This window comes from Sminthopsis crassicaudata, chromosome 2, assembly GCF_048593235.1.
Source record: "Sminthopsis crassicaudata isolate SCR6 chromosome 2, ASM4859323v1, whole genome shotgun sequence".
In the NCBI taxonomy this organism is placed as follows: domain Eukaryota; kingdom Metazoa; phylum Chordata; class Mammalia; order Dasyuromorphia; family Dasyuridae; genus Sminthopsis; species Sminthopsis crassicaudata.
The window spans coordinates 514495006-514519628 of NC_133618.1; the positions used below are offsets into that span (position 1 = coordinate 514495006).

Below are 24623 nucleotides of genomic sequence, written 5' to 3' on the forward strand. Positions count from 1 at the left end.
TCGGGACTGAAGAGAGCCTCCCACCGGCAGTATGTCACACCTCCGTGCTTGGGGCTCCCTCCCAGGCAAGTGTCATGCGAAGGTGGCGGAGGTGCCCGGTGGAGAGCGAGGGAAACGCGGCGCCGCGGGGATTTCCTGGGGCGCTACTCTTAGCAGGCACACAAAGGTGAGGATGTGTCTGAAGTGCCAGAGGAAGAAGGGAGGACGAGTCCCCTCCCGCAGACCCCGCCCCCCACCCCGATTCCGGCGCAGAGGGAGAGCTTTGCAGCTTCCAGCAGAAACCGGAGTCTAGGCGGGCCTCAAGGCACCCACGTGGGTCACCGTGGGCCCAGACGAGGGGTGGCCCACCCGTGGCGTCAGTCTGGGGGAGGGGCACAGGAAGGAGAATGACCTGAGAAGAAATAGAGCCGGTCCAGGCCCTTAGAACAAAAGAAAAAAGAGTGTTGAGCTTGCAACCCAGAAGAGGGAGGGGTAGGGACAGAAGGCTAGCAGCAGCCGGTGGGCGGTACAAGGTCGGAGGTCTGCAGCCGACCTCCAGCACGCGAGCTCTGGGCATTGTGAAAGAGCCCGGCGGAAGCGGGGCACGCGCCGGGACTGGGGCTGCTGGCTGAGAGAAGACCTGTGCGCATGCTCCGTCCGGCTCCTCGTGGGGCTGGGAGGGAGACCCGGCGTCGGGGGAGGCGGGGAGGAGAGAGGAGGACCGTTCTGCTCGCGCAGCCGCCCCTGACTGCGAGCGAGGCTCAGCCGCTGCTGCAGCGCTAGCTGCTGGGCCCTGCCGGAGCCGAGTCTAGCATGTGCCGCGGCTCCCGGGCGGCGGCGACGGCGGCGGCGGCGGCGGCAGCGGCGGCGGCGGCAGCAGCGGCTCCTCTGCAGCAGCAGCAGCCGCCATGGCCAAGCCCAGCGCGGAGCTCACCCGCGAGCTGCAAGGTACGAGGGCGGGTGCTGCGGGCTCAGGAAGAGCCCCGTCCTGGAGCATCCCCGTCCCGGTGCATTTCTCTCCCCAGTGCATCCCTGGGTGCATCCCCTCCCGCGTGCGTCCCTCTCTTCCATGCATCTCAGTTCTGCTGCAGCCCCCTGCTTCATGCATCGCGCTTCTCCATGCATTGCAATCCCAGTGCATTGCTGGGTCTAGTGCATCCTGGCTCTCTCCCCATCTTCCCTCCAACCCCACCGACCGACCGGTGTTTCACCCCAGTCTGTACCTCCCTGTCCCCGGGTCGCCCAGCCCCGCCCCGCCCCTCCGTGACAGGTGCAGCTCCTTTCCTTCCCTTATTGGGCCCAGCCAAAGCTCCGGGTTGTTGACCGATCCCTTGGTCCATCCCCTGGACTTTCTAGCTTTTAGATTCCCCCTCCTCAGCTGCCCCAGGCCTCCCCCAACTCGAAGCCTTCCTCCTTAATATGCGTTCCTAGAAGCCTTCCTCCTTAATATGCGTTCCTAGATTGCACCCAAAGTGAAGAGCAGTCTTTAAACCCATCCCTCCACCTCCGGGTCACTAGCCCAAGGATGAGACATGTGCTAGGAGATCCAGCCGGGGTCACATATAACCGTTGGCAAAACATTGAAGGATAACCAAAACAGGAAGACGAACACACACACACACACACACACACACACACACACACACACACACACACACACACTGTATATTTTTGAGAATTGAAAGACACGGAACTTGAATGCACACTCACATGGGCACTACCTTACTCCGAGTCTTCTTATATGGAAGAAGTAAAACTGATTTCCTGGTTTTTATCTCTCCACAATATTTCCCTAGCACATATTCATACCCACCACCCACTGTCAGGCAGTCACGCTGACACCTTCAGCTAACATGCACTGGTGTTAACACAAATGTGAAGCAATGCCCGTATCCTCATACTAAACCAGTCCGAGGGACACACTACGCCCTCGTACACACAGAGTAACATTGACTCATTGTTGTGTGCAATGAATGCTGTTTAACACAGGTTGGAAAAAGCTTCACACCCTCAGAAGTGCCCAGACACACACACCTACACACGGGACACAGCCTCACTATCTCCCTGTCTCTTACACACATACACATCTCTGGGATATCTTGTTTTTCTCTTTTCTGGGGGGGGGTTCCACAGGGTAAGGGGGGGTGCTAGTCCAAGCAGCATTCTGACTGTGTCTCCCCATGTCCACAGAAAGCATCCGGCGGTGCCTGAGCCGAGGGGCCGTGCATCAGCAGCATCGGGTGAAACTGGAGACCAAGCCCAAGAAGTATGAAGACCGAGTGTTGGTGAGAGGACAGGACTGGCAGGAGAGGGGCCAGGGGGGAAAGGAACAGGACTGAGAGCAGGAAAACTAAACTTACATTTAACAATCTCCATCATCCTCTCTGCTACTGGACTTGTCTCAAAGATGCTTTCTGTAAGCCTACTGAAGAGTAATTTATATTCAGTACTTTTATTCAGTAACAAAAAGTAGTTACTTTATCTATTTGTGCAATATTCCACAGAACATTAAATATTAAATAATAGCAACATGATATCAACTTGCCCAGAAGTGTTTCTATCTGAACTTCATGGGCAAAGATTAAAAGAAAAAATAAATTCAAATAATAATGATGGAAGTGAGGGGAATTCATGAGGAGTGAGGGAGACCATAGCTATAAGTTAACCCTCTCTTCTCTCCACTATAGGCTCTAACTGCTTGGCGGCTCCATCTCTTCCCTCTAAAAGTCCCAGCTAAGGTGAGTTCACTGAGGAGTAGGGTCAAACCCCAAAGTTTTCCCAGATTTGCCTGAACTGAACTTCATCTGGCCTTCCCCTTTGTCCCAGGTGGAAAGCTCTTTCAATGTCCTTGAGATCCGAACCTTTAGCACTCTCAACCAGAACCAGGTAAAAGCAGAGAACTAAGCTCCCTGGGGCTGTGGAAATATAAGGGTGTATTGGTTATCTTCAGTATTCCAAAAGACTACAAGCACTTATTAAACATCTGTCGTGTGCCAGACACTGTGCTAAGGACTGGGAATACAAAGAAAGGCAAGAATGTAGTTTCTGTCTTTGAAGAATCCACAGTTCAATGGAGGGGAGACAACATGCAAATCACCACGGGCATACAAAGTGCATTATAATCTCAGAGGGAAGGCCCTGTCAGACTGGGAGCATCATCTTACAAAAAGTGGAATTTGATCTGAACTTTGAAGGAAGCCAGGGAAGAGGAAGAGCATTACATGTGTGGGGAATCAGCCAGTGAAAAGGAATCAGAAGATGGGATGTTGGGTTTATATAGTATGTGGAGGGGAGTATGATAGAAAAAAGGCTGGCCAGGTTATGAAGGGCTTTAAAATCCAAACTGTGGAGTTTAAGTTTGATTTGAAAGATACTAGGGTAACAAGTGGGGTGATTAAGTTTGGAGTTGTATTTGAGGGCCATATCTCCCTCCCCAGATCCTGGTGGAGACAGAACGTGGCACTGTGAGCATGCGATTACCTTCACCAGAGAGTGTGGAGCAGGTGACCAGGCATGTGAGCACAGCACTAGCCAAGGTCTGCCCTGGCCCGGGGTGAGTCACATGTTCAAGAAGGCCCCCATGCTCTTGTGACAGAGCTGGGGGATTTGTATCACAGGGAGAGAGGGGAAATGGGGAATTTCATCCTTTCCAGGACACTGCTTCTACCTGTTTTCTAATAGGGATTGTGGAGCTGGGGTTTGGAAAGAACTAAAGAAACCTCACTCCACCCCATTCAGGAGGGCACATTATTTTTCTAGGTGTTTGATCCGGCGTGGAAACCCTGAGACCCCTGAGGGGCCCCGGGACACATCCCCCAACTCTGAGACCTCCACATCTACCACCCACAGTGTCTGTGGTGAGAATGAGACACACTTTCCCTTCCCACCCATCCCCAAACAAGGAGATACTGACCCTAAACCCAACTTTGTCCCTGATCTTACCCATATCAGCCTGTCCCAAGCAGCAAAGTGATTCCACCATCAGCATGCAGTCTGCTACATGCAAGACATAAAAAGATAGAGACCTGATCACTACTCTTGAGGGCTTAGCAGTTTATAACTTTATCTTATTATTATAATTTTACAAAATGATTTTCTTACAAGTGGTTTTTATACCACTCAACAAGCATTTGTTGAGTGCTTGCACTATCCTAAATACTGGGGATAGAAAGACAAAAAATCAGTTAGTACCTGCCTTCAAGGAGCTTACATTCTATTGATGTAATGGAAGAGTGTTGGACTTAGGAGACTTAGGAAGTTAGATTCCTGATTGACATGTATTAACTTTGAGATTCTAGGCAAATTACTTACCCTATATAAACTTCAATTTCTTCTTCTAAACTATTAGAATCATAAGAAGTATAGGGGTGGCGGCTAGGTGGCGCAGTGGATAGAGCACCAATCTTGAAGTCAGGAAGACCTGAGTTCAAATTTGACCTCAGACACTTAACACTTCCTGGCTGTGTGATCCTGAGCAAGTGACTTAACCCCAATTGCCTCAGAAAAAAAAAAAAAAAAAAAAAAAAAGTATAGTACCTATTTCTTGAAAGGTATTGTGACAAAATGGATAGAGTCATTCTTAGTTTTGAGAAGACCTAGGTTTAAGTCTTGCTTCTGAGAAATACTGGAATATAATATGGATAAGTCTCCTGGTTTCTCAGATTACAACATGCCTCCAAGACTATATGTCATTCAATTAATAAGCATTTATTAAGCACCAAGTACTGTACTAAGTATTGGGGATACACACAAAAAAAGGCAAAAGACAGTTTCAGGCCTCAAGGAGCTCACAGCCTTATGGGGGAGAAAAATACATATAAAAAGTTTTATTCAGGACAAATAGACAATAATTAACAAGGAAGGCACTAGAATTAAGAGAGATCTGGTAAGATTTTCTGTAGAAGGTAGGATTTTGGAAATTTGCATTTGAAAGAAATCAGGGAGGCCAAGAAGTGGAAATGGGAAGGGAGAGGGTTACAGGCTTGAGGAGCACAGGGGACAGTTAGTGAAAATGCCTCAAGGAAGGCTTTCTTGCTTTAGGAATGTCAAGGAGGTCAATATCACTGTGATGAAGAGTACGGGGTGGAGTGTAAAGTTTAGGAAGACTGGAAATGGAGTCAGGATATGAATTCGAAACAGTATTTTGTATTTGATCCTGAAAGTGATAGGGAGCCACAGGAGTTTATTCAGTTGGGGGAGATTGGAGTGACATGCAGACCTGTTCTTTAGGAAAACCACTTTGACAGATGAATGGAAGGTAGACTGAAAAGGAGAGAGGCTTGAGGCAGGCTGACCCGCTAGCAGGTTATTGTACTATTCCAGTGTGAGGTGATAAGAGCCGTACCAGGATGGTGGCAGTATCAAAAGAAAGAATGAGTCGTATTTGAGAGATGATGCAAAGGTAAAATTGGCAGACCTTGACAACAGATTAAATATGGAAAGAGAGGGGAAAGAGAGAAATAGTGAGGAATTGAGGGCAGTCTCGAGAATTGAGAGGATGATGTAGTAACAAGTAGTAACAGTGAAGTTGGAAAGAGGGGAGGGATTAAGGGTAAATAAGGAGAATGAGTTCAGTTTTGGACATGTTGAGTTTAAGATGTCTGCTGGACACGCAATTTGAGATTTTTAATACGCAGGTGGAAATGAGAGATTGCAAGTCAACAGAGAGGTTTGGGCTGGATAGATAGATTTGAAAATCATCAGCATATAAGTAATAATAAATCTGAAGGAGCTAATAAGATCACCAAGTGAAATAGCATAGAGGAAGAAGAGAAAGCTCAGTACAGAGCTCTGTGGGACATCCACAGTTAATGGGCATGACTTTTGGTTAAGGTTCCAGCAGAGAAATTGAGAAGGAGAGTAGTCAAAAGGGTAGCAGGAGAACCAAGAGGAAGTGTTGTCCCAAAAACCTAAAGAGAAGAGTACTAAGGAGAAAAGGGTGGTCACAGTGTCAGAGACTACCCAAAGATCAAGAAGAATGAGGATGGAGAAAAGGCCATTGGTTTGTCAATTGTTGCTGCTGTTCATTCATCGTTCTCAGAGTGCACCAGTAGCATCATGAGAGGGATGTCTTGACTTGTGAGTAAAATGAATTTCAGAGAGGCAGAGCTTCATCATCAGCCTCACTCTCTCCTCCAGAATCATCGAGAATCCAGTAGCGAGACATGTCAGGACAATTGGCAGTAGCTCAGAATGCAGTCTTTGGCAATTAGGAACTTATTGCTAACTTTGGAAAGAGTTGTTTTGGTTGAATGATGAGGTCAGAAGCCAGACGACAGAGAATTAAGAAGAGAGTGGGAAGAAAGAATGTGAGCACACCTATTGTAGACAGTCCTCCCAATGGGGTTGCAGAATAATCACTGCTAGGAACAAGTATACCAATGAAACCATAGTTCTATACAAAAGCAAACTTGTTGCCATGAGAATAATATAATATATGTAGAGTGCTTGGCAAACCATCAGTATCAGCTGTTATCATTATCAAGAATCCTGTGAGGGATGCCTAAATGTTTAATAATGATATTTAACATAATGTAAATATCATATTAATGACAAACCGAGGCTTATCAAAATTCACAAGTTGCTCAAGTAATCATAGTTAGAGATATGAGGCAATGAACTAAAAGTCCCAACCTTTTGTAGAATTTTACAACTGAAGGGGATCTTAGAAGTTATCTAATCAAATTATCTCATTTTAGAGATGAGAGGACTGAGACCCCTGCATGTAGAATAGATTAATCATTTTCCTGCCTAGGTAGCGGGCTGAGGATTGGGACTCACCTGACCCCTTTAGAGTCCATCACTTACCCAGAACCCACACAGCCAGGATGTGTCAGAGGCAGAAATGACACCTGGATCTTTCTACCTTTGAGACTGGTTGTCTGTTTTCAGAGCTGAGTGTTTCAAATTCATTGTCCTTTCCATTATTTCGCATTGCTTCCTTCCTCGACCCTGACCTCCCTGGACCCAACAAACCTCCCCATTCCATGAAGGGGGCTTCTCTGAGACCTACGCCGCTCTGTGTGACTACAACGGACTGCACTGCCGGGAGGAGGTGCAGTGGGTAAGGGTGCTGGTTTCCAGATGTGAGAAGGAGGGGTGGGATAGTTGTGGGATCGGTTTGTAGGGAAGGAAACCAGGGAGGCTGAGATAGGGGTCAGGAGAAAGTCAGGGTTTGTTTCCCTTAGGATGTGGACACGATCTACCATGCAGAGGACAACCGTGAGTTCAATCTTTTGGACTTCAGCCACCTGGAGAGCCGGTAAGCAGGTGGGGCAGCAGGGGGCGAGAATGGCCAGCCCCCATCTCTACATCCAGCAGCCGCCTTCCTCCTTGAGCTTGGCTACTTCTCCCATGTGTCTCCTTCCTAGAAACTCAGAATCCTATTCCATCTTGACCTCAACATTTCTGTTTCCTGCCTGCCACCTCATCCAGGCTTTCTGCACTTCCTGCATTCCCTAGCCTGCCCTCCTGCCCCCTTCCCCAGCCTGTCTGTCCGTCTCCCCTCTAGGGACCTGGCATTGATGGTGGCAGCCCTAGCTTACAACCAGTGGTTTACCAAACTCCACTGCAAGGATCTACGCCTGGTAGGCACCAGGAGGGCCGGCCCGTGGGACAGGAAGGGGAAGCAGGGTCCCTCCCAGGCCCTTACTCCCCCTCCCCTCTTCCAGGGCTCAGAGGTTCTGGAACAGGTGCTACATACCCTGAGCAAGTCGGGGAGCCTAGAAGAGCTGGTGCTGGATAATGCTGGCCTCAAGACGTGAGTCCCAGGGAACCACAGGACCTGGAGCTGGAAGAGCCCAGAGCTCACCTGGTGCAGCAGTGCCCCACCCTGCCCCCGTTTAATAGACGAGGAAACTTAGGCCCAAGAAGGCTAACCTGCGGCCACAGAGCTAACCCTGGAACTCAGATCTGACTCCCCGTCCAATGCTTTTCCTCCTCTGCTGGCAGCAGGCCTCTTGCTTGCATGGGATTTGCATGTAGTTAATGCCAAATTGCGTGGCTGCATCCCAGCAGAGTTCCTTTGTGCCCAGCTTTTATTGTCAGATTCCTCTATCCCAGCCTTAAAATCTCCTCGCTGGGTTTTATGTTGGCATGTGAAGTTTGGGGCCCAGTCTCCAGGGGATTCCACTGTCCCTACTCCTTCCCAGACCCCAGACTCTCTAAGACTGGTTCCACCTGGGAATCCCTCATCCCCATGAGGTAAGAGCGGTGCTTGGATTTGCCCCTGGAAGTAGCAAAGTCATCAGGAAGGTTAGGAGCCAGGACCGTAAAAGGGATGGCGATGGGGGGCGGGCAGGGCCATGAGAATTCCAGTACAGATAAAACCTTCCTCCCTTCTTCCCCACAGGGACTTTGCCCAGAAACTGGCCGGGGTATTTGGGGAGAACGGGAGCTGTGTGCTACATGCCCTGACTCTCTCCCACAACCCCATCGAGGACAAAGGTGAGAGTTCCCTGGCAGGGTCTCCTTCAGAATCACCAGATCAGACCAGGCCTGGCCCAGATGACAGTTCTAACTCCAGCTGAGCCCTGACCCTACCCTAAGTCCAAGCCCAGCTCCACCCTACATTCTGTTTTCTCCTTTGTCTGCTCTCCTAGGTCTCCTCAGTCTAAGCCAGCAGCTCCTCTGTTTCCCCACAGGCCTCACCAAATTGTGCCTGTCCAAGACTGCCATCTCCCCTCGAGGTACTGGCCCTGAGAATCTCACAGGGCTGAGGGGGGAAGAGAGCAGTCCAAGACCTTTGTGAGACCAACTCAGCCCTCAAGCCGCACCTATGGAGTGCTAAACTCCTGCCCTTTCCTTAAAGGTCATGAAAGCATGGCTACGTTGCCATGCCAGGGCCACAGGGAGGGCATGAAGATAATACCCATTTGGAGGAAAGGGGAGGGGGAGAGAGAGGAGAGGAGGACAACCTGTGGCTGCTGTGGGTACTGACCTGACTTACTGTCCAACATGCCCAGGGCTCCTAGCGCTGGGCCAGACCTTTGGTGCCAACCCAGCCTTTGCCAGTTCCCTGCGCCACCTGGATCTGAGCAAGAACCCAGGGCTGCTCGCCACTGATGAAGCCAATGTGAGTTAAGGTCTAGCCATGCTCCCCAAATCCTTTTCCGTTTTCATAATAATTACTCACACTGACATAACACTTTTTAGGTTTACAGAAGTACCTATTTCACAGCAATCCTGTCAGGTGCATAGTACAAGTAGTTATTATACCCATTTTACAGATGAGGACACAGACCCAGCAAGGTTAATTAGTTTGCTCAGTGTCACAGAACTAGTGAGTGTCAGAGCTAGAACCTGAATCCTGGCCTCTAAGAACTTTCACTATACCCAGAGCCCTCCAGGAACATATCTTCCTTATCCCCCCAGAGATCTGGCCACACTGCAAGGCTCACCCTCTCTGTACAGTGGACCCTGTATTCCCCATTTCTGCCACCTTTTCTCCCCTGCTCTTATCCTAGGTCCTGTACAGTTTCCTGGCTCAGCCTAATGCCCTGGTACATGTGGATCTGTCTGGGACTGACTGCGCCATTGACTTGGTGAGAAGGACAAGCCAAGAAGGAATAGGGGAAAGGCAGGGAGCCAAGCCTGAAGATGAGGTCAGGGAAGGGGACACAGGGCGAGGAAGAGAGACGGAGGGACCGGGGCCAGGACATGTTATCCTCATACTCCCTACTTCCGGAATGAAGGCATTAGGGTGCAGGGAAATGGGGACAAGTCATAATGAAATGCAGGAGAAGGCTGGAATTTATAAGAGCCCAGTTAGAAGAATAAGGCAGAGGTAAAAAATGCAGTGGAAATTATCATATAGATGGCCCAATTAGACAAGTCATTTTGACCTCTCTAGCCCTCAGTCTCCTTCTCTGTAAATTGAGGGACTTGGACTAGGTGATCCTGAAGGTCCCTTCCATGTCTGAGTCTCTTGTCTTCTGTTTGAGTGGGACCCACGGTGTGGATGCCAGTAGATTCAATGGGGAACATGGTAAATGCATGGTTTAAAGCTAGGTTCATTTCAGTGGGTACAAGTACTCCCAAGCTAACCTGAAAAGTCACGGGCATGGTGATTTGAGGGAAAAGAGACGAGGGTGTGTTGGAGAAATTCAAACAAAAACCATTCTATACTGTGCTCCTCTTCTGGGTCTCTCTCTCTCTCTTTCTCTCTCTCCCATAGCTGCTGGGTGCCCTTCTCCATGGCTGCTGCTCTCACTTAACCTACCTCAACCTGGCTCGAAACAGCTGCTCCCACAGGTGTCATAGGGAACAAGGCAGGGTCAAGTTGTGGGGGTCTAATAGAGGGAAATGGGGAGCAAGCTAGTCAGAATGCGGGTTTAGGGGAGAAGTGCCCCAGATCACACACCCATTTGTGCCTCTGTTCCTAAGTCTGTCTTCTTGTCATCCCCTCTGTTTGCCACAGTTTCCTCAAAACAGCACTTACCTTATGGTTATTATGAAGACCAAACTAGATGATATTGGTAAAGAGCTTAGAGCAGTGTGTGGCATATAGTAGGTGCTTAATAAATGCTTGTTCTTTTCCCTTCCCCAGCAGGAAGGGCCGAGAGGCTCCACCAGCCTTCAAGCAGTTTTTTAGCAGCGCTTACACACTGAGCCACGTCAACCTGTCAGCTACTCGCCTGCCCTTGGAGGCGCTCAGGTGGGTAGTGGTTGCTGGGAGCAGGAGGGAATTTGAGCCCAGAAAGACAGGGTGCTGGCAGCTGAGCCCCCGCCCCCTCCCTGACAGTCCTTTCCTTGCTCACAGGGCACTCCTCCAGGGCCTTTCTCTCAACAGCCACCTCAGTGATCTTCATCTTGACCTGAGCAGCTGTGAGGTGAGAGACCCAAATGCCTGCTCTGGCCTCTCCCTTTCCTCTGGCCCAGAACCTCTTTCTATCCAAGCTGGATACAAGATTTAAAGCCAGAACAACTAGACTTGCCACAGGCTCCATTGCTTGCTTACTCTGTGACATCAGACAAATACTAGACTTCTCTGTCCCTCAGTTTCCCCATCTGTTTAAAAAAAAAAAAGTATGGAGACTGACTGAGTTTTAAGGTCCCTTCCATCTCTAAATGTCTAACCCTGTGTTGTGATTCAGGAAACTTTCATTCCCCCCTTCTGTCTTATTCTTTTTTTTCCTAAGGTAGTTGGGCTTTAGTGACTTGCCCAGGGTCAGACAGCCAGGAAGTGTTAAGTGTCTGAGGCAGGATTGGAGCCCAGGTCCTCCTGAGATCAGGACTGGGGCTCTCCCCACTGCCCACCTCGCTGCCCCCTTCTGTCTCATTCTCCATCAGTCAGGCAGTGCGCATTTATGGATCCAGGCACTGTGCTCAGCTCCATTTCCCCCAATGTTCAGTTGGTCTGTCCCGTGGCCACCTGGCTAGTCCTGTATCCACTACAGCCTTCCACGCGCCTGCACCCATTACCTGTTGGCTTCTCCTATACCCTTTACTAACTCTTCTCTCTCAAGCTGAAGGTCTGAAAGTGTCAGGGCTCCCCACCAGGGGGCAGAGATGGTCGTGGTTTGGGTTGTTCGGCTATGGAAACCTAATGCCAGTGTTAGCCCAACGCCTGGAGAAGGCAGGAGAAGGCCTTGGGGAGTGGGCTGGATAGGAGGACTCCTTTAGGCCTGTCTTTCCCTGGTGATGGAGGCCCACACTTACAGCAGCCCTTGGTGACTTGCAACTTGTGCCAGGTGAAGCAGAGCTGGGCTGAGCCCCCCTGGCAAGTCAAGTCCCAGGGCGCAGTGTCCCCTGTGCCTTCTCCATCCCCTGCTTGTTCCCCTGCAGCTTCGGTCAGCAGGAGCCCAGGTCCTCCAGGAGCAGCTCGGGGCTGTCAGTGCTGTGGGGAGTTTGGACTTGTCTGACAACGGTGAGAAAGGGCAGGGGCCCGCCCAGGCCAGGGAAGGGGGAGGCCAGCAGGTGGAGGCACAGCTCGGGCAGGGAAATCTGAGAGGGAGAAGACTGCTGTAGTTCCACTGGAGAGCCAGTCCTTTCCTTGTGATTCTGGCCCAGGGTTTGACTCTGATCTCCTAACGTTAGTACCCGCACTTGGCAAGAACAAGTCCCTTAAGCACCTATTCTTGGGCAAGAATTTCAATGTCAAGGCTAAGTAAGTAACTCCTCCTTTCCCTTCCTTTCTCCAAAAACCCCTGCCTGCTTCCAGCCTGAGACCCAGACATCTTCCCCAAAGATCGACCCCCGTTCCAGTGTGATCTCCACTCTAGCTTCTTTTCACTTTCTCATCTTCTTTTACATTTCTTTAGCAGCCACATAACAAGAATAATGCTATATATTTGTATAGTGTTTTATAATTTGCAAAGTATTAACACATAAAATCTCATTTATTCCTCTTAACAACCTGTGATATGAATACGGGTGAAGATAGCCCCATGTTTATAGATTTGCTGCCTTTCTATCCCACCCCAAAGGGCATGATGTCTTCCTTCTCTGTGCCTTTTGCATTTTCTCCTTCCACTTTTTACCATTTGAGCCCTCCTTGCTCTTCAGGACCTTGGAGGAAATCCTTCACAAACTTGTGCAGCTGATTCAGGAAGAGGATTGTGTGAGTAACAGGGGCCTAACTAAGTTCTTGATGCAGTGGACAGAGGCAGGGAGGACTGACATGGGATAAGATAGGAGAGACGGATAATCTGATGCCAAATCTCCCTCCTCCCCCCAAAAAACACAGTCCCTGCAGTCATTGTCAGTGGCTGACTCACGGCTGAAGCTTCGAACCAGCATTCTCATCAATGCCCTGGGCAGCAATACCTGTCTGGCCAAGGTGGATCTCAGTGGCAACGGCATGGAGGATATTGGAGCAAAGATGCTGTCCAAGGCCCTGCAGATCAACTCCTCCCTCCGGTGAAGGCTCAAATTCCCTCCTCCTTGAGGCCCCTGATACTTTAGCCACCCTTCTTTTCAAGACTCAGTCTGCACATAAACTTATACCCTAAGGACCCCAAATTCTGAGAGTCTGGGGCAGCCAAAAGAACCCTTTTTTCCCCAACCCTTAAGAGAATCAGGAGTCAGGAATGGTGAATTCTCTAATATCTACAGCTTATCTCTCACCACCCTCCAGAAACAGGGAGCCCCCCGAATAGGTCCCCAGAAATAGGAATGACAAACCTGGCTTACCTCTTCCTCCTCCCCCATCTCCTACCCCAGGACCATCTTGTGGGACCGGAATAATACTTCAGCCCTGGGCTTTCTTGACATTGCGAGGGCCCTGGAGAGGTGAGCATGTCCTGGTCCTCACGTTGGCTGTGTCCAAGCCCCCTCCCCCAGTAATCTTTTACCCGCTCCCTTCTGCACTACTCCTTGGGTGTTTGGGGATGGGGATAAAGGCAGGACACTTTGATGGGGAAGAGTAAGGTCTTCCACCCAGATGAGCAGATGGGAAAAGGGTCAAGAGTGTGAAACTTGGAGCAGGATTGGGTTCTAGGTTACATCTCATACATCTCATACTCCTGGCTCTTCCCACAGCAACCACACACTTCGTTTCATGTCCTTCCCTGTGAGTGACATCTCCCAGGCATACCGTAATGCTCCAGAGCGCACCGAGGATGTCTGGCAGAAGGTGGGGCCTGGGGAGAATGGGATTCCGGGCCAGGTAGAAGTCAGGGGGGCCCAGGGCCTACCACTCAGGTGGCCTCTGACCCTCCGGCCTTCCTCCCACGCCGGCATCTCTAGATCCAATGGTGCCTTGTCCGGAATAACCACTCGCAGACCTGTCCACAGGAACAGGCTTTCAGACTGCAGCAGGGCCTTGTCACCAGCAGTGCTGAGCAAGTAAATGCTTCTCTCCGGGATCTGGGGCCCAAAGTGTGAGGGGAAACATGATAGAGCACACACGTGGGAGTGGACAGCAAAATGGGAGCATACGTAAAAACACATGAGACATTGGGGCTCTCCTGAGCTTCGGAATAGTCATTTTAAAATCCCCTCAAGCTCCCAAGCAGGACAAAGGAAGTTTTCCAATCATCTGCTCCAAGTGGGGGTCAGAGGGGTTGAGCCCCACAGAGCTGGAGGAGGAGGGGGAGCTCATGGCTCACTGCCTCCTCCTGCCCAGATGCTACAGCGGCTCTGTGGGCGAGTCCAGGAGGAGGTCCGGGCACTGCGGTTATGCCCCCTGGAGCCAGTACAAGATGAGCTTCTCTACGCCAGAGACCTCATCAAAGACGCCAAGAACTCCCGAGCGGTGAGCAGCCACGCCGGGGCCTTTGCCAACTAGCAGCAAACCCCAAATGATACCCCCCCTTCCCCTACAATCCTGACTCCCAGCCCCACCAGCTCTCTTCCCCCGGCCTAGTTACCAGAGATGGACAGAAAAAGCAAACCCCAGGGAAACACATGCAGCCAGGAGATCTGCCCCCATAGTGCCTAACGATGTTGCTCCCCTTGGTGTGATCCCCTCCAAGCCCCAGCTCTGCTGAGTGAACAAAGCCAGTTTGGGCCTCTCAACCACACTCCCCTCACCCTAGCTATTCCCAAGCCTTTACGAGCTGGGCCACGTGCTAGCCAGTGATGGGCCTGTCCGGCAAAGACTGGAGTCAGTGGCCAGTGAGGTGTCCAAGGCTGTGGACAAGGAACTTCAGGTAAGTACTGAGGGACCAAACCCTAGGAGATAAGAATCTAGTTCAGAGAAAACCTGTCATGTTCACCTCACTCATACTAGAGAGAAAGAGAGGGAAAGGGAGGGAGGGGAAGAGAAAGGGAGAAAGAGAGAAAAGGGAGAGAGAGAAAGGGAGACAGAGAAATGGTCCAGGAGAACCCCATCATTGATCCAGAAGGGCCAGGATAACAACAGCAACAATGGCCAATGTGGTCCCCCTCCTCTGTATCTGAGACTCTTTCCGGGCATCTCAGGCTCCCAACACGCCATTTTGGTTTTCTGCTTCACATACTCTTCTAATACGGGTGGAGGGGAGGGAAAGAAGATAGCATAAGTTCATAGATTTAGAGTGGGGAGGAAGCTCAGAAGTCTCACCCCATCTCTCAAAGTCGCTGAGACCCAGAGAAATTAAGTGATTTGCCTATGGCCACTTGGGTAATAAATAATAGAGCCAAGATTTGAATCCGGGTACTTTGATTCCAAATGTATTTTTCCAGTGTATCCTTCTTCTCCATCTCTCTGTCTCTGTCTATCACTCTCCCTTCCTTCCCCTCCTTCTTCCTTTCTCCCTCCCTCCTCCCTTTCTCCATATTCTGTCTCTGTATCTTTCTCTCCCTCCCCTTTCCTCTCTCTCTCTCTCTCTCTCTCTCTCTCTCTCTCTCTCTCTCTCTCTCTCTCTCTCTCTCTCTCTCTCTCTCTCTCTCCTCTTCCTTCCTCCCTCCCTCTCCCTCTCCCCCCACTTTCTCTGTAGCCTAATATCACAGTATTGTGTAGTAAAGAGAATACTGAGCTCCTGAGACCAAGGACCACCTCTGCTGTGATACTAGATGTGTGCCCATAGACGAGTTGTAATCTATCTGATCCTCCATTTCCACTCTGTGGATTTCAGCCCTGCTGTCTCCACCCCAGGTGATCCTGGAATCAATGGTCAGCCTGACTCAAGAGCTATGCCCGGTGGCCATGCGAGTGGCTGAAGGCCACAACAAGATGCTGAGCAGCGTGGCTGAACGGGTCACTGTGCCCAGGAACTTCATCCGTGGGGCCCTGCTAGAGCAGGCAGGGCAGGATATTCAGAATAAACTGGAGTAAGCTTCTTCAGGACTGGGGAGCTTGGGGAGAGGAGGGGTGGCTGAATGAGAGAGACAAACTTGGCCAGCTTGAATTATCAAACTAGAGTACTTAGGGGAGAGGGGACCCTGGACTGTTCTCAACAATGAATAATGAATGAGGAAAATCTCCATTAAAATAATAAATCATTAACTAATTTTAATGTTCCTACATAGAACATAAATTCTAATAGAACAGGCCTAGAAATTTGAGTGCTGGGTTTGTAGAGCCAGGGACCTATTTCTATCTTGGCATCTGCAACCACCTCTATCTTTACAAGGGATCTGGGGGGAGTGAGGCCCCAAGGATGTCCAAGTGAGGGGGCTGTGGGTGGCTGTGCTGATCTCCCCAAGTGTGTCCACAGTGAGGTGAAGCTCTCAGTCGTCACCTACTTGACCAACTCGATTGTGGATGAGATCCTGCAGGAGCTGTACCATTCCCATAAGAGTCTGGTGAGGATCAGTGTCCTGAGAGGCACCTAGGCATGCCAATCTAGACTAAGACTTACCCCCTGGCCTGGCCTGGCCGCGTCCCTACCTTCACAATGTCCCACTGACTACAACCTCCCCCTTCTTGCTGCCTGGCAGCATGTTCTCCTCAAGGATCTTGGCTAGCAGAATGGTTCCTTGAGATTGACATTCAGAAAAGAATGGGATCTAAGGAGCTTCCCCTAGACGAGGGTGTCAGCCCTCTGTCCCCCATCTTTATCCTTCTCAGGCCCGTCACCTAGCCCAGTTAAGGACCCTCTCAGAGCAGCCAGGTGGAGGAGGCCCAGGGCAAGAGCTGTCCTCCCAGGCCCGGGGCCGGGGCCGGGGCCATGACCACGAGGAGAATACAGATGATGAGCTCGGGACCAACATCGTGAGGCTCCCACAGAACCCTGTGTATCCCTGATGTGGACTTGTCTCTCCCAGCCTCTAAAGCCCCACCAGCTTTGTCTCATTTCATCTCAGTAGCTGCCCCTCCTTCCCTGGATTCTGCTCTCCATTCCATCCCACCAGTTCTAACTTCATCTCATATCCCTGTCTGATCCAGCCTTCTACCTAAGCCTCCCCTGATTGCCCATCCTTCTGCCCCTGCTATTCATTTAGGTAGGGAGCGGGGGAAATGGGAGGAGCGATGATGGGGCCACGCTTTTGTTCCCAGGTAGAGTGGGGAGCTCTGACAAGGATTATGAAAGACCTTAGTGCTCTAACCTTGCCCTTCCCCTCAGGATACCATGGCTATCAAAAAACAGAAACGTTGCCGCAAGATCCGGCCTGTGTCTGCCTTCATCAGTGAGTCACTCTCACCCCTGATTTACTTCCCTTCCCACTTCCATCACCCCTATCTCCTTTTCTCAGTATTATCTCTTTCCCTGCCTCCTTTTCTTTGAATCTCCTTCTATTATGTCCCAATTTCTTCCTTTCAACCTAACCATCCAACCCAACTCCCTAGCCCCTAGCCTTTCTAACACAGCTATTCCCACAGGTGGGAGTCCGCAGGACATGGAGGGCCAGCTTGGGGGGCTGGGGGTACCCCCAGGCTGGTTCTCAGCCCTAGGAGGCAATCAACCCACCCCCAGTGGCTCCTGGGAGGGCCTGTCAGAACTGCCCACCCATGGCTACAAACTGAGGCATCAGACACAAGGACGGCCCAGGCCCCCCAGGACCACCCCCCCAGGGCCTGGCAGGCCCAGCGTGAGTCCCTGGGGGCCTTTCAGGGGAACATGGCAGTCTTTAGTAACTCAGTAACTCCAGACCTAAGTGTTCTGGTTTTAAGGCCCCAAATTCCGGAGCCCCCAGCCTCCTTATTTGAGGCCTATGAATAACCAGAGCAGAAACTTCTAATTGTACCTAACAGAGATAGAGATGAGTCAGAAAGACCCAAAGATGGAAAACTGTTGCAAGCAGTTAGTGAGGAAAGCAGTTTCCCTCACTTGAGGCAAAAGGCAACAAGTAGAGAGAGCAAAGGGTTTGGAATCAGAGAGTTCCCTGACTTCAAATCCCGGCTTAGCTGCTTCCTGCTGTGTGATCTCGGGTGTCATTGTGTCCTCCAGGGTCACAGCTTTAGTGCTAGTGGTCCTAAGTCCCACAGAGGGGGTGGGGGTGGGGGAGTAAGAGCAAGCTTCCTGGTGTTTTAGGTGCCCGAGAAAGGACAATGGCCTGAGGCAGGAACTCTTGTTCAAACTAAGATGATGGTCACTTTCCCAGCAGGCACCAGGACCCGGGACTCGACAAGAGAATGGGACAGCCACTCGACTGGACGAGGGGCTGGAGGATTTCTTTAGTCGCAGGGTCATGGATGAAAGTTCCAGGTGTGCCACTCATGTGGGAAGGGTTAAGTTGCCAGACTCACACACCCCCGCCAGCTCTGCCCGCTTCCTCAGAGGTGCCCCTGCCCCCACCCCTTTTGAGGGTCTTCCTACAACCCAAAACCTACCATGTGTAATCAGGACATTTGGGACTGATCTCTAAAAGTTCTAAAACCTTTCCGTGAATTCTAGGAATTATAGTCTCAAGCAGAACTAGTTACGTGTACAGAAATGCAGTATTCAAATTCTCTGCAGCTCCTACACAGAGCTCTCAGAAGTTCATTGACAGAGGTTAGGGCTGAGAAGAAGGAAGGAAACACGTGTGGGAGAAGGAGTCAGGGAGGGTGAAGCCATTTAAAAAATGTATAGGCTAGAAATAAAAGATCTTTGGGAGTAGAAGTTTTAAAAAAAAATACTATGGAACTGAATCTAAGAAAGTCCTCCTTAGATTCTTGGGGGACCAATTCCATACTTCTCTCAAAATTATTCCCCCCAACTCTGGGATATTTCAGCCCTATTCTCCTCCATTTCCTACTTTCATTATTTATTCCCTGGAGCCCTATTCACATTCTCTAAACGAAAAAGTCTCTACAAAGATTCCACTTAACAGTGACTGGCCAGACCCAGGGAGAATGAGGAAGGAAGTCAGACCCAAAGCTCTCACATGTGACAGTGAAGCGTACCGACAGGCCTCTAATAACAATCCTAACAAATATCTGCGTGGCACTTTGGGTTGGGGGGCAGCCATTATCTTCAGCACTGGTTACATCATTAGCAAAGGCCCAGGCCAGCTTCACAGACAAGGCCTGAAAAACCTGGAGAAAGCTGAGAGGAGTATCTTAGATTAGAACGGAGGAAAATCAAACTGTGAAGAAGAATCAGCTTGAAGATAAGCAAAGACTTCTCTGGAAGTTTCAGTTCTCTGAGAGGTGATTTTCCAGCGAAGTTCCTCTCTATTAAGTGACCAGAAACGAGAGGTCTAAACTACTTTAAAAGAGGTCAATATAAGGAAAAACTTCCCAACAATGGGGATTTTCAGGGAGACAGAAGGCCAGACTTTAAAAAAAAAAAAAATTTTACCATGTGAATGTTGCATCTGAGACAAGGCTCCTGGTATGTAGATGGTGGGGAGTTTGGGCATTCGATCTCCCCACTCACATATAGCCTGCCCACTCTCTCCAGCTATCCCCGGACCTTGAGGACAGTTCGCCCAGGCCCAGGTCCTGCAGAGGCCCCGCTGCCCCCACTCCAGAAGAAGAGACGAAGAGGCCTGTTTCATTTCCGTCGCCCCCGGAGCTTCAAGGGGGAGCGGGGTCCAGGATCCCCCTCTCCTGGGCTCCTTCTGCCCCCACCTCCTCCCCCACCCCCAACTGAAGAGAGCCCTCCCACCCCAGATCCCCCAAGCCTTGACGATAATTCTACCCCCTGCTGGAGTCCCGAGGAGGAAAGCGGCCCCCTCCCAGGGTTGGGGGGGAGCCGGGGACCCTCCTTCCGAAGAAAGCAGGTAAGAAAGTCCAACCTGCCCCATATGACCATTTGAGAAGTTAATAATGAAAGAATTCCTGGGGTAAAAGCAGGAAGGGGGCAAACGAGTAACTCCCTTTAAGGATAAAAGTTAAAGACCTGATGGAAGTACTATCTAAAAAAGGGCTGAGCAAAGGACAAGTGAGGAGAGAGATTTCTGAGGGAGTTGGTGGACAGTTTTTCCAGAGAAAGTTGGAGTTGTTGACTCCAGAACTAGTTTTGGCAGCAGGGTCTAACTTCCTCACCCAGAGTTGTATGTAATGAAGCTGGGGTCTTATTCTAGGGCATGGAGGGAGCAGAGCCAGGGGAGGGAGTCCCAGTATCTGGAGTGATGCAGTCAACAAGGGTTCATGGAATTGCCCTTCCTGGGATGGGGCGAGCCAAGGGCTGGAGTTTTGATGGAAAGCAAGAGGTAAGAAAATCTGAGGGGTTTAAGGAGCTGGGAGGAAAGCATCATCTGTCTTCTTCCCCCTACAGTCTAGGGGCTCACTCTCAAGCTCTTCCACTTCATGTTACTACTCCGACTCCCAGCTCTCATTTCAGGGCATAGACACCGACCTAGACACCAGTGTCCAGCCTTGGCAGAGACGGCGCTCTTCTGATGATGCAGGTGAAAGAACAGTTCCCAGCCCTTCTTCCCCTCTTCTACTCCAACCAGCCTCTTCTGACCCTACCACCTTCCCCTGCAGGGCCTGGGTCCTGGAAGCCCCCTCCACCTGCCCAGAGCACCAAGCCGAGCTTCAGCGCCATGCGTCGAGCAGAGGCTACATGGCACATAGGTAGGAGCAGCTTCCTTAAGGCAGTCAGCACCGTTGGTTGTGCTGGATCGGGGAGTGAGTGGAGGACAGACATGGATGGGAACAAGAGTTTACAGTCCAGTTGGAGAGACATATTAAAAAGACTAGATCAAATTAAAACACTATATGCACAAAGATATCAAGATCTTTTTTACCAAGGGGATCTCGTAGAACAAACCTGTTGCCCTGCAAGTAACTTAAACTAATAATGCTTTTGGAAATCATATTATAGTGCATTCAATACAACAAGCAATCCCATAAAGCAAGTGTTTTCTTCCATCCTTATTCATGCAACAATCACTATATGAAGAAAACACCTGATTGGATGATTTTTGTGTTGTAATTGGAGAAAGGAAAGCCAAAATCCAGTCTTTGGTCTTCTTGTGAATAAATGGCCGCACACCATTTGTCTGTCTTCAGAACATTTCATTAGTCCACTTTGCCCAAACCTCACAAGAGCTGAGAGGAGCTACAGTAAAGGAGGTAACACACTGAGAGAATCAGGGGTCCACATTTGGTACTAGGGCCAGCTATGCTACTAACAATGAAACCTTTGGCAATTGGCCACTTCTATGGTCCTCAGGTTTCTCATCTGAGGAGACAGAAGATATCTCATGAGCTTTCCAGTTCCAAAGTTTAATGATTCTATACTATTTGGGGAAGAAAAGAGGAGGTGTGACATTAGCAGTTAGGAAGGTCAGAGAAAAGGGAATAGAGAGTGTCATCTTCTACCCTTCCCCTTCAAGGTTCAAAGTGCTTCTTTTCATTAGCTATTTAACTAATAACTTCATTGAACATGTTTTGCCTTCAGCTCCTATGAGTTAAGAATATATGATTCCAAAAAATATATTCATTTTAACAGAATTTCACCCTAAGAAAATGATGCACCTATCCCAGAAAATTTGCTAAGTGAGCTTTTTTTCTGTAGTATACATTGAGTATATATGTGTATAGATACATAAATATATATCCTTATATTGATCCCTTTTTTACTTTGCATTCCTAAATTATATATATATATATATATATATATATATATATATATATATATATATATATATATATATATATATGAATATGATGAAGGAAGACAAAGTAAAAGAGGGATCAGTCCAAGCCGACAAACATTTAAGGGCCTATTATGTGTGAGGCAACAAGGTCTATGAGATTCCAAACCAATATGGCATATATTTATTAAGTGCTTACTGTATATAGGATAGTGTGCTAGATATAAGGGAGATACAAAGCTTAGGAAAAAATATGGTACTTATCCTCAAAGAGCTTAAAATCTAGTAAAATGATAAGATTCAAACCAAATAAATACACGATAGTATATGATAGGTACATTAGAATGAGACAAAACTAAATGCTATGTGCCATTTGAGGGGAAAAGTCAAAACAATTCCAGGAGATCAGGGAAGGCTTCCTGAAGATAGTGTCAATGGAGGTAAAACCACTGACCACTACCATATATTTGCTTTATAGCTATATCTGTTGCATCAAAATACTCTTCTCTGGAGTTTCTCATTACACCATTACTACCTCCCTGAAAAACTTGGAGATGGTGTACCACCATCAGTGATACAGAGAGAGATTAAATCTCAGGAGCTGGATGCTCAGAGAATCATATATAGAGATTTGGGAACTAGACTAGACCTAAAAATAATGTACTTTGAATCAAAATGTGCTCAAGCCCTAGCTCTGACAGACAGAGATTATCAATTCCTCTGCTAGACTGGAGATCCCCTGAAGGCAAAGATACTCTTAATATAAATTGTGTTTCCCAGAGCCAAGTACAGCAAGCACTGAATATAAGTTTCTTTTATATTGTATTTCTGTTACTGAGCAAGTGACTTCATCTTATTAAATCTCAATTATGTCACTGATAGAATGAGGATAATAATTATCTACTTATGTATAGAGTTGTAAGAAAAGTGCTTTGGAAGCTAGATAAAGCTATAAAAAGTTGAGTTATCATCATCATCATTGTTATTACTATTATTAGCTACTCTTCTTTCTCTCCCACAAACACAAGAGACCAAGATCAGAAGGCCAAACTATTTCTAAGTCTGTGGTAGGGCTGAATTCCCAGCACTCTACCTAGAGTAATAGCCTCCATCCCAGAGCTTGGATCCTTTGAAAGCATTTCCAGTTAAGCATCTAGAATAAAACCCCTACACATATTTCTTGAAAGCCCCCAAGTCTGTTTTCCTTCCTTGACCCACATCATCTGTCTTAAGACTGGGAGCCAGCTAAACATAATCTTAGGATGAAAACACCCTCTGAGAGAGAGAGCTGGCAGGTCTCTCTAGGAAACTGCCCCCTCCCCAGCCTGAAGAGAGAAGGGGATGCAGACAACAACAGGCTGTCTGTCTTCAGGCTGGCATCTACCACCGCCCTTACAGCCAGCCTCCAAAGCCACTCTACTAGGGAGCATAAAACCACAAAGGGAGGGGAGGAGAAGGGAGGGAGAGGAGAGCAGTTATAGCCACCCAGGCTATAAATTCCACAGGAGCAGGAATTGAACTGGTTGGCTCACATGGTTCTAGAACCAGCAGCCTGGTGAGTGCCTACGGAATTAACATGAGCCATGTACTCTCCAGTCTTAAAAGGGACTTCCAGTTGTTTCTAGGGTGTGACTCTTCCTTGGCAGTTCTGGGGTCTGTGGTTCTTTCCTGGTAGGTTTCGATATCCCTAGCTCTGTCCTGGCTGGACCCTGGTAGGTTCCAAAGTCTGTGGCTCTGTTGAGAAGGTTGTGCATGTGGCTAAGCCTCTCCCTTCCCTCTGCATCCCGAGTTGGCATATTCCACGCAGCTCTTAGGCAGGATGAAACCGAGGATTTGGGGGACTTTGGAGGCAGGGCAAGTAGCAAGATGATGCTAAGAGGAAACAGAAGGAATTGGGGGCTGGAGACTGGCAAGCTGAACTCCTTGGACCATCTCTGTTTGGGGAGTGATGTCTGATAGGAAGGAACAAGTGTGGGCTTTGAGGAAGCAGCAGGAATAAATGGATGGCTAAGGAGGAGGGAGAACTGACAGATTCTACCGGCTTCCTATTCCCCCACACACACCCCAGCTGAGGAAAGTACCCCCAACAACAACAGACAGAGCCCCAGCCCAGCTCCTGAAAGAGAGGGACAAGAGGGAGTCTTGCTGTCCGAGAGGGAGATTCCAACCAGAAGCACCAAGGTAAGAGCAGAGGGACAGGGTTGGAGGGGGACAAAAGCCTGTAGGGAGCTCCTGGGCATGAATGGGGCTGATATGATCTGGTATTTCTTCCTTTTCAGGATCTCCTTGTAGCTCCTCGGCCCCCTAAGCCAGTAGCTGTGCCCCGGGGCCGGAGGCCTCCTCTGGAGGTAGGAGGCAGGGAGGAAGCTGAGATTCCAGCTGCCACAAAGCCTCGGCAGAGGCTGGGTTCTCACCAAGACCAAGAGGAGCCTGAGGCCCAAGGTAAATGGGATAATTGAGAGTTTATAAGATAGAGTAGGGGATATCTTAAGAATCTGAGGAGCTGACTTCACTTTGCATTTGCTCCAGACACCACAGACCTACAAGAAGAGGAATGAGAGCTCTAGACTTGCATTCTGTGAAGCAGCTGTATTCTAGCAGGAGGCACCAGACCAAATTGGCCTTGAATAGCATAGGGAATGAGCCCAGTACCCTTCAGATTTGAACTTTTATTTCAGGACTCCCCACTGTGGGGCGAAGAGCAGCCCCCTTGAAGCCCAAGCGGACTCGAAGAGCACAGTCCTGTGACAAACTGGAGCCTGACCGGAGCAGACCCCCAGACCCTGCAGGCTCAGGGGGAGAGGGTGAGTGGGACATGTGAATATTACTCCACAAGCCCCCTAGCCCTCTACCCTGATCTGGTACTCTTTCTCAGCCAACTGAACTAGCAACTTCTCTCTCTTGCTATTCCTTCCAACCCAGATAATGACCTTTCCTGTCTATGGTTTTTCTCTTACAGGAACCAGTGAACTTGGAACAGACTGATACTACCCTCAGTGAACCTTCTCCCCACCCCCCTATAATCCCCCTAGCCATGTGCCTAACAGAGACTCAGATGCCCCCTTCCCCCCTTCATCTCCAGGCTCCTCCTGCTGATCCCTTAGGGGCAGGGGGGGAAAGAGGAGAGTTGGGAAGAGATCTCCTTAGTGGTAAGGGGGATTGTCTCTGTCTCTCCTCCTCTGGTGGTGGGGGGGGCAGGAGAAGTTTTTTCTCCCTCCTCTTGGGAAGGGTTAGGGGAGTGGATCTTTGTCCCTCTACCCCCCAGGGGAATCTCTCTTAAGTTGTACAGAATAAAGAAACCAAAATGA

At 49.4% G+C, this 24623-nt stretch overlaps 1 protein-coding gene across 7 annotated transcripts; it reads left to right on the forward strand.

Annotated features, from left to right (window-relative positions):
- The first annotated feature begins 292 nt into the window (after positions 1–292).
- CARMIL3 (capping protein regulator and myosin 1 linker 3) lies at positions 293–24623 on the forward strand. 7 transcript variants are annotated; one of them, XM_074294311.1, is made up of 40 exons: positions 293–927; positions 2170–2264; positions 2667–2717; positions 2806–2865; positions 3417–3532; positions 3739–3836; positions 6972–7042; positions 7167–7240; positions 7490–7565; positions 7650–7738; positions 8330–8424; positions 8580–8666; positions 8943–9052; positions 9444–9521; positions 10154–10230; positions 10526–10633; positions 10739–10808; positions 11764–11845; positions 11989–12085; positions 12484–12538; positions 12665–12837; positions 13141–13209; positions 13459–13552; positions 13666–13764; positions 14045–14173; positions 14457–14570; positions 15497–15672; positions 16059–16146; positions 16412–16555; positions 16908–16971; positions 17165–17373; positions 17887–17990; positions 19170–19491; positions 19795–19923; positions 20055–20121; positions 20201–20290; positions 23384–23496; positions 23595–23757; positions 23994–24119; positions 24275–24623. In XM_074294311.1, the coding sequence occupies exons 1-40, from the start codon at positions 888–890 to the stop codon at positions 24298–24300; spliced, it is 4128 nt and encodes a 1375-aa protein (XP_074150412.1). In that variant the 5' UTR covers positions 293–887; the 3' UTR covers positions 24301–24623. The 7 variants fall into 7 exon arrangements, with proteins under 7 accessions (XP_074150412.1, XP_074150413.1, XP_074150409.1 ...); XM_074294312.1 differs by having other exon boundaries at positions 10529–10633; positions 17890–17990; XM_074294308.1 differs by having other exon boundaries at positions 294–927; positions 20043–20121.

What these genes read in the sequence shown, in the direction of transcription:
- CARMIL3 (XM_074294308.1), top strand. Translation starts at nt 888, where the DNA reads ATGGCCAAGCCCAGCGCGGAGCTCACCCGCGAGCTGCAAG. An exon ending in AGTATGAAGACCGAGTGTTG is followed by an intron (nt 2,265 to 2,666) that starts GTGAGAGGACAG and finishes TCTCCACTATAG; the next exon opens with GCTCTAACTGCTTGGCGGCT. An exon ending in CTGACTGCGCCATTGACTTG is followed by an intron (nt 9,522 to 10,153) that starts GTGAGAAGGACA and finishes TCTCTCCCATAG; the next exon opens with CTGCTGGGTGCCCTTCTCCA.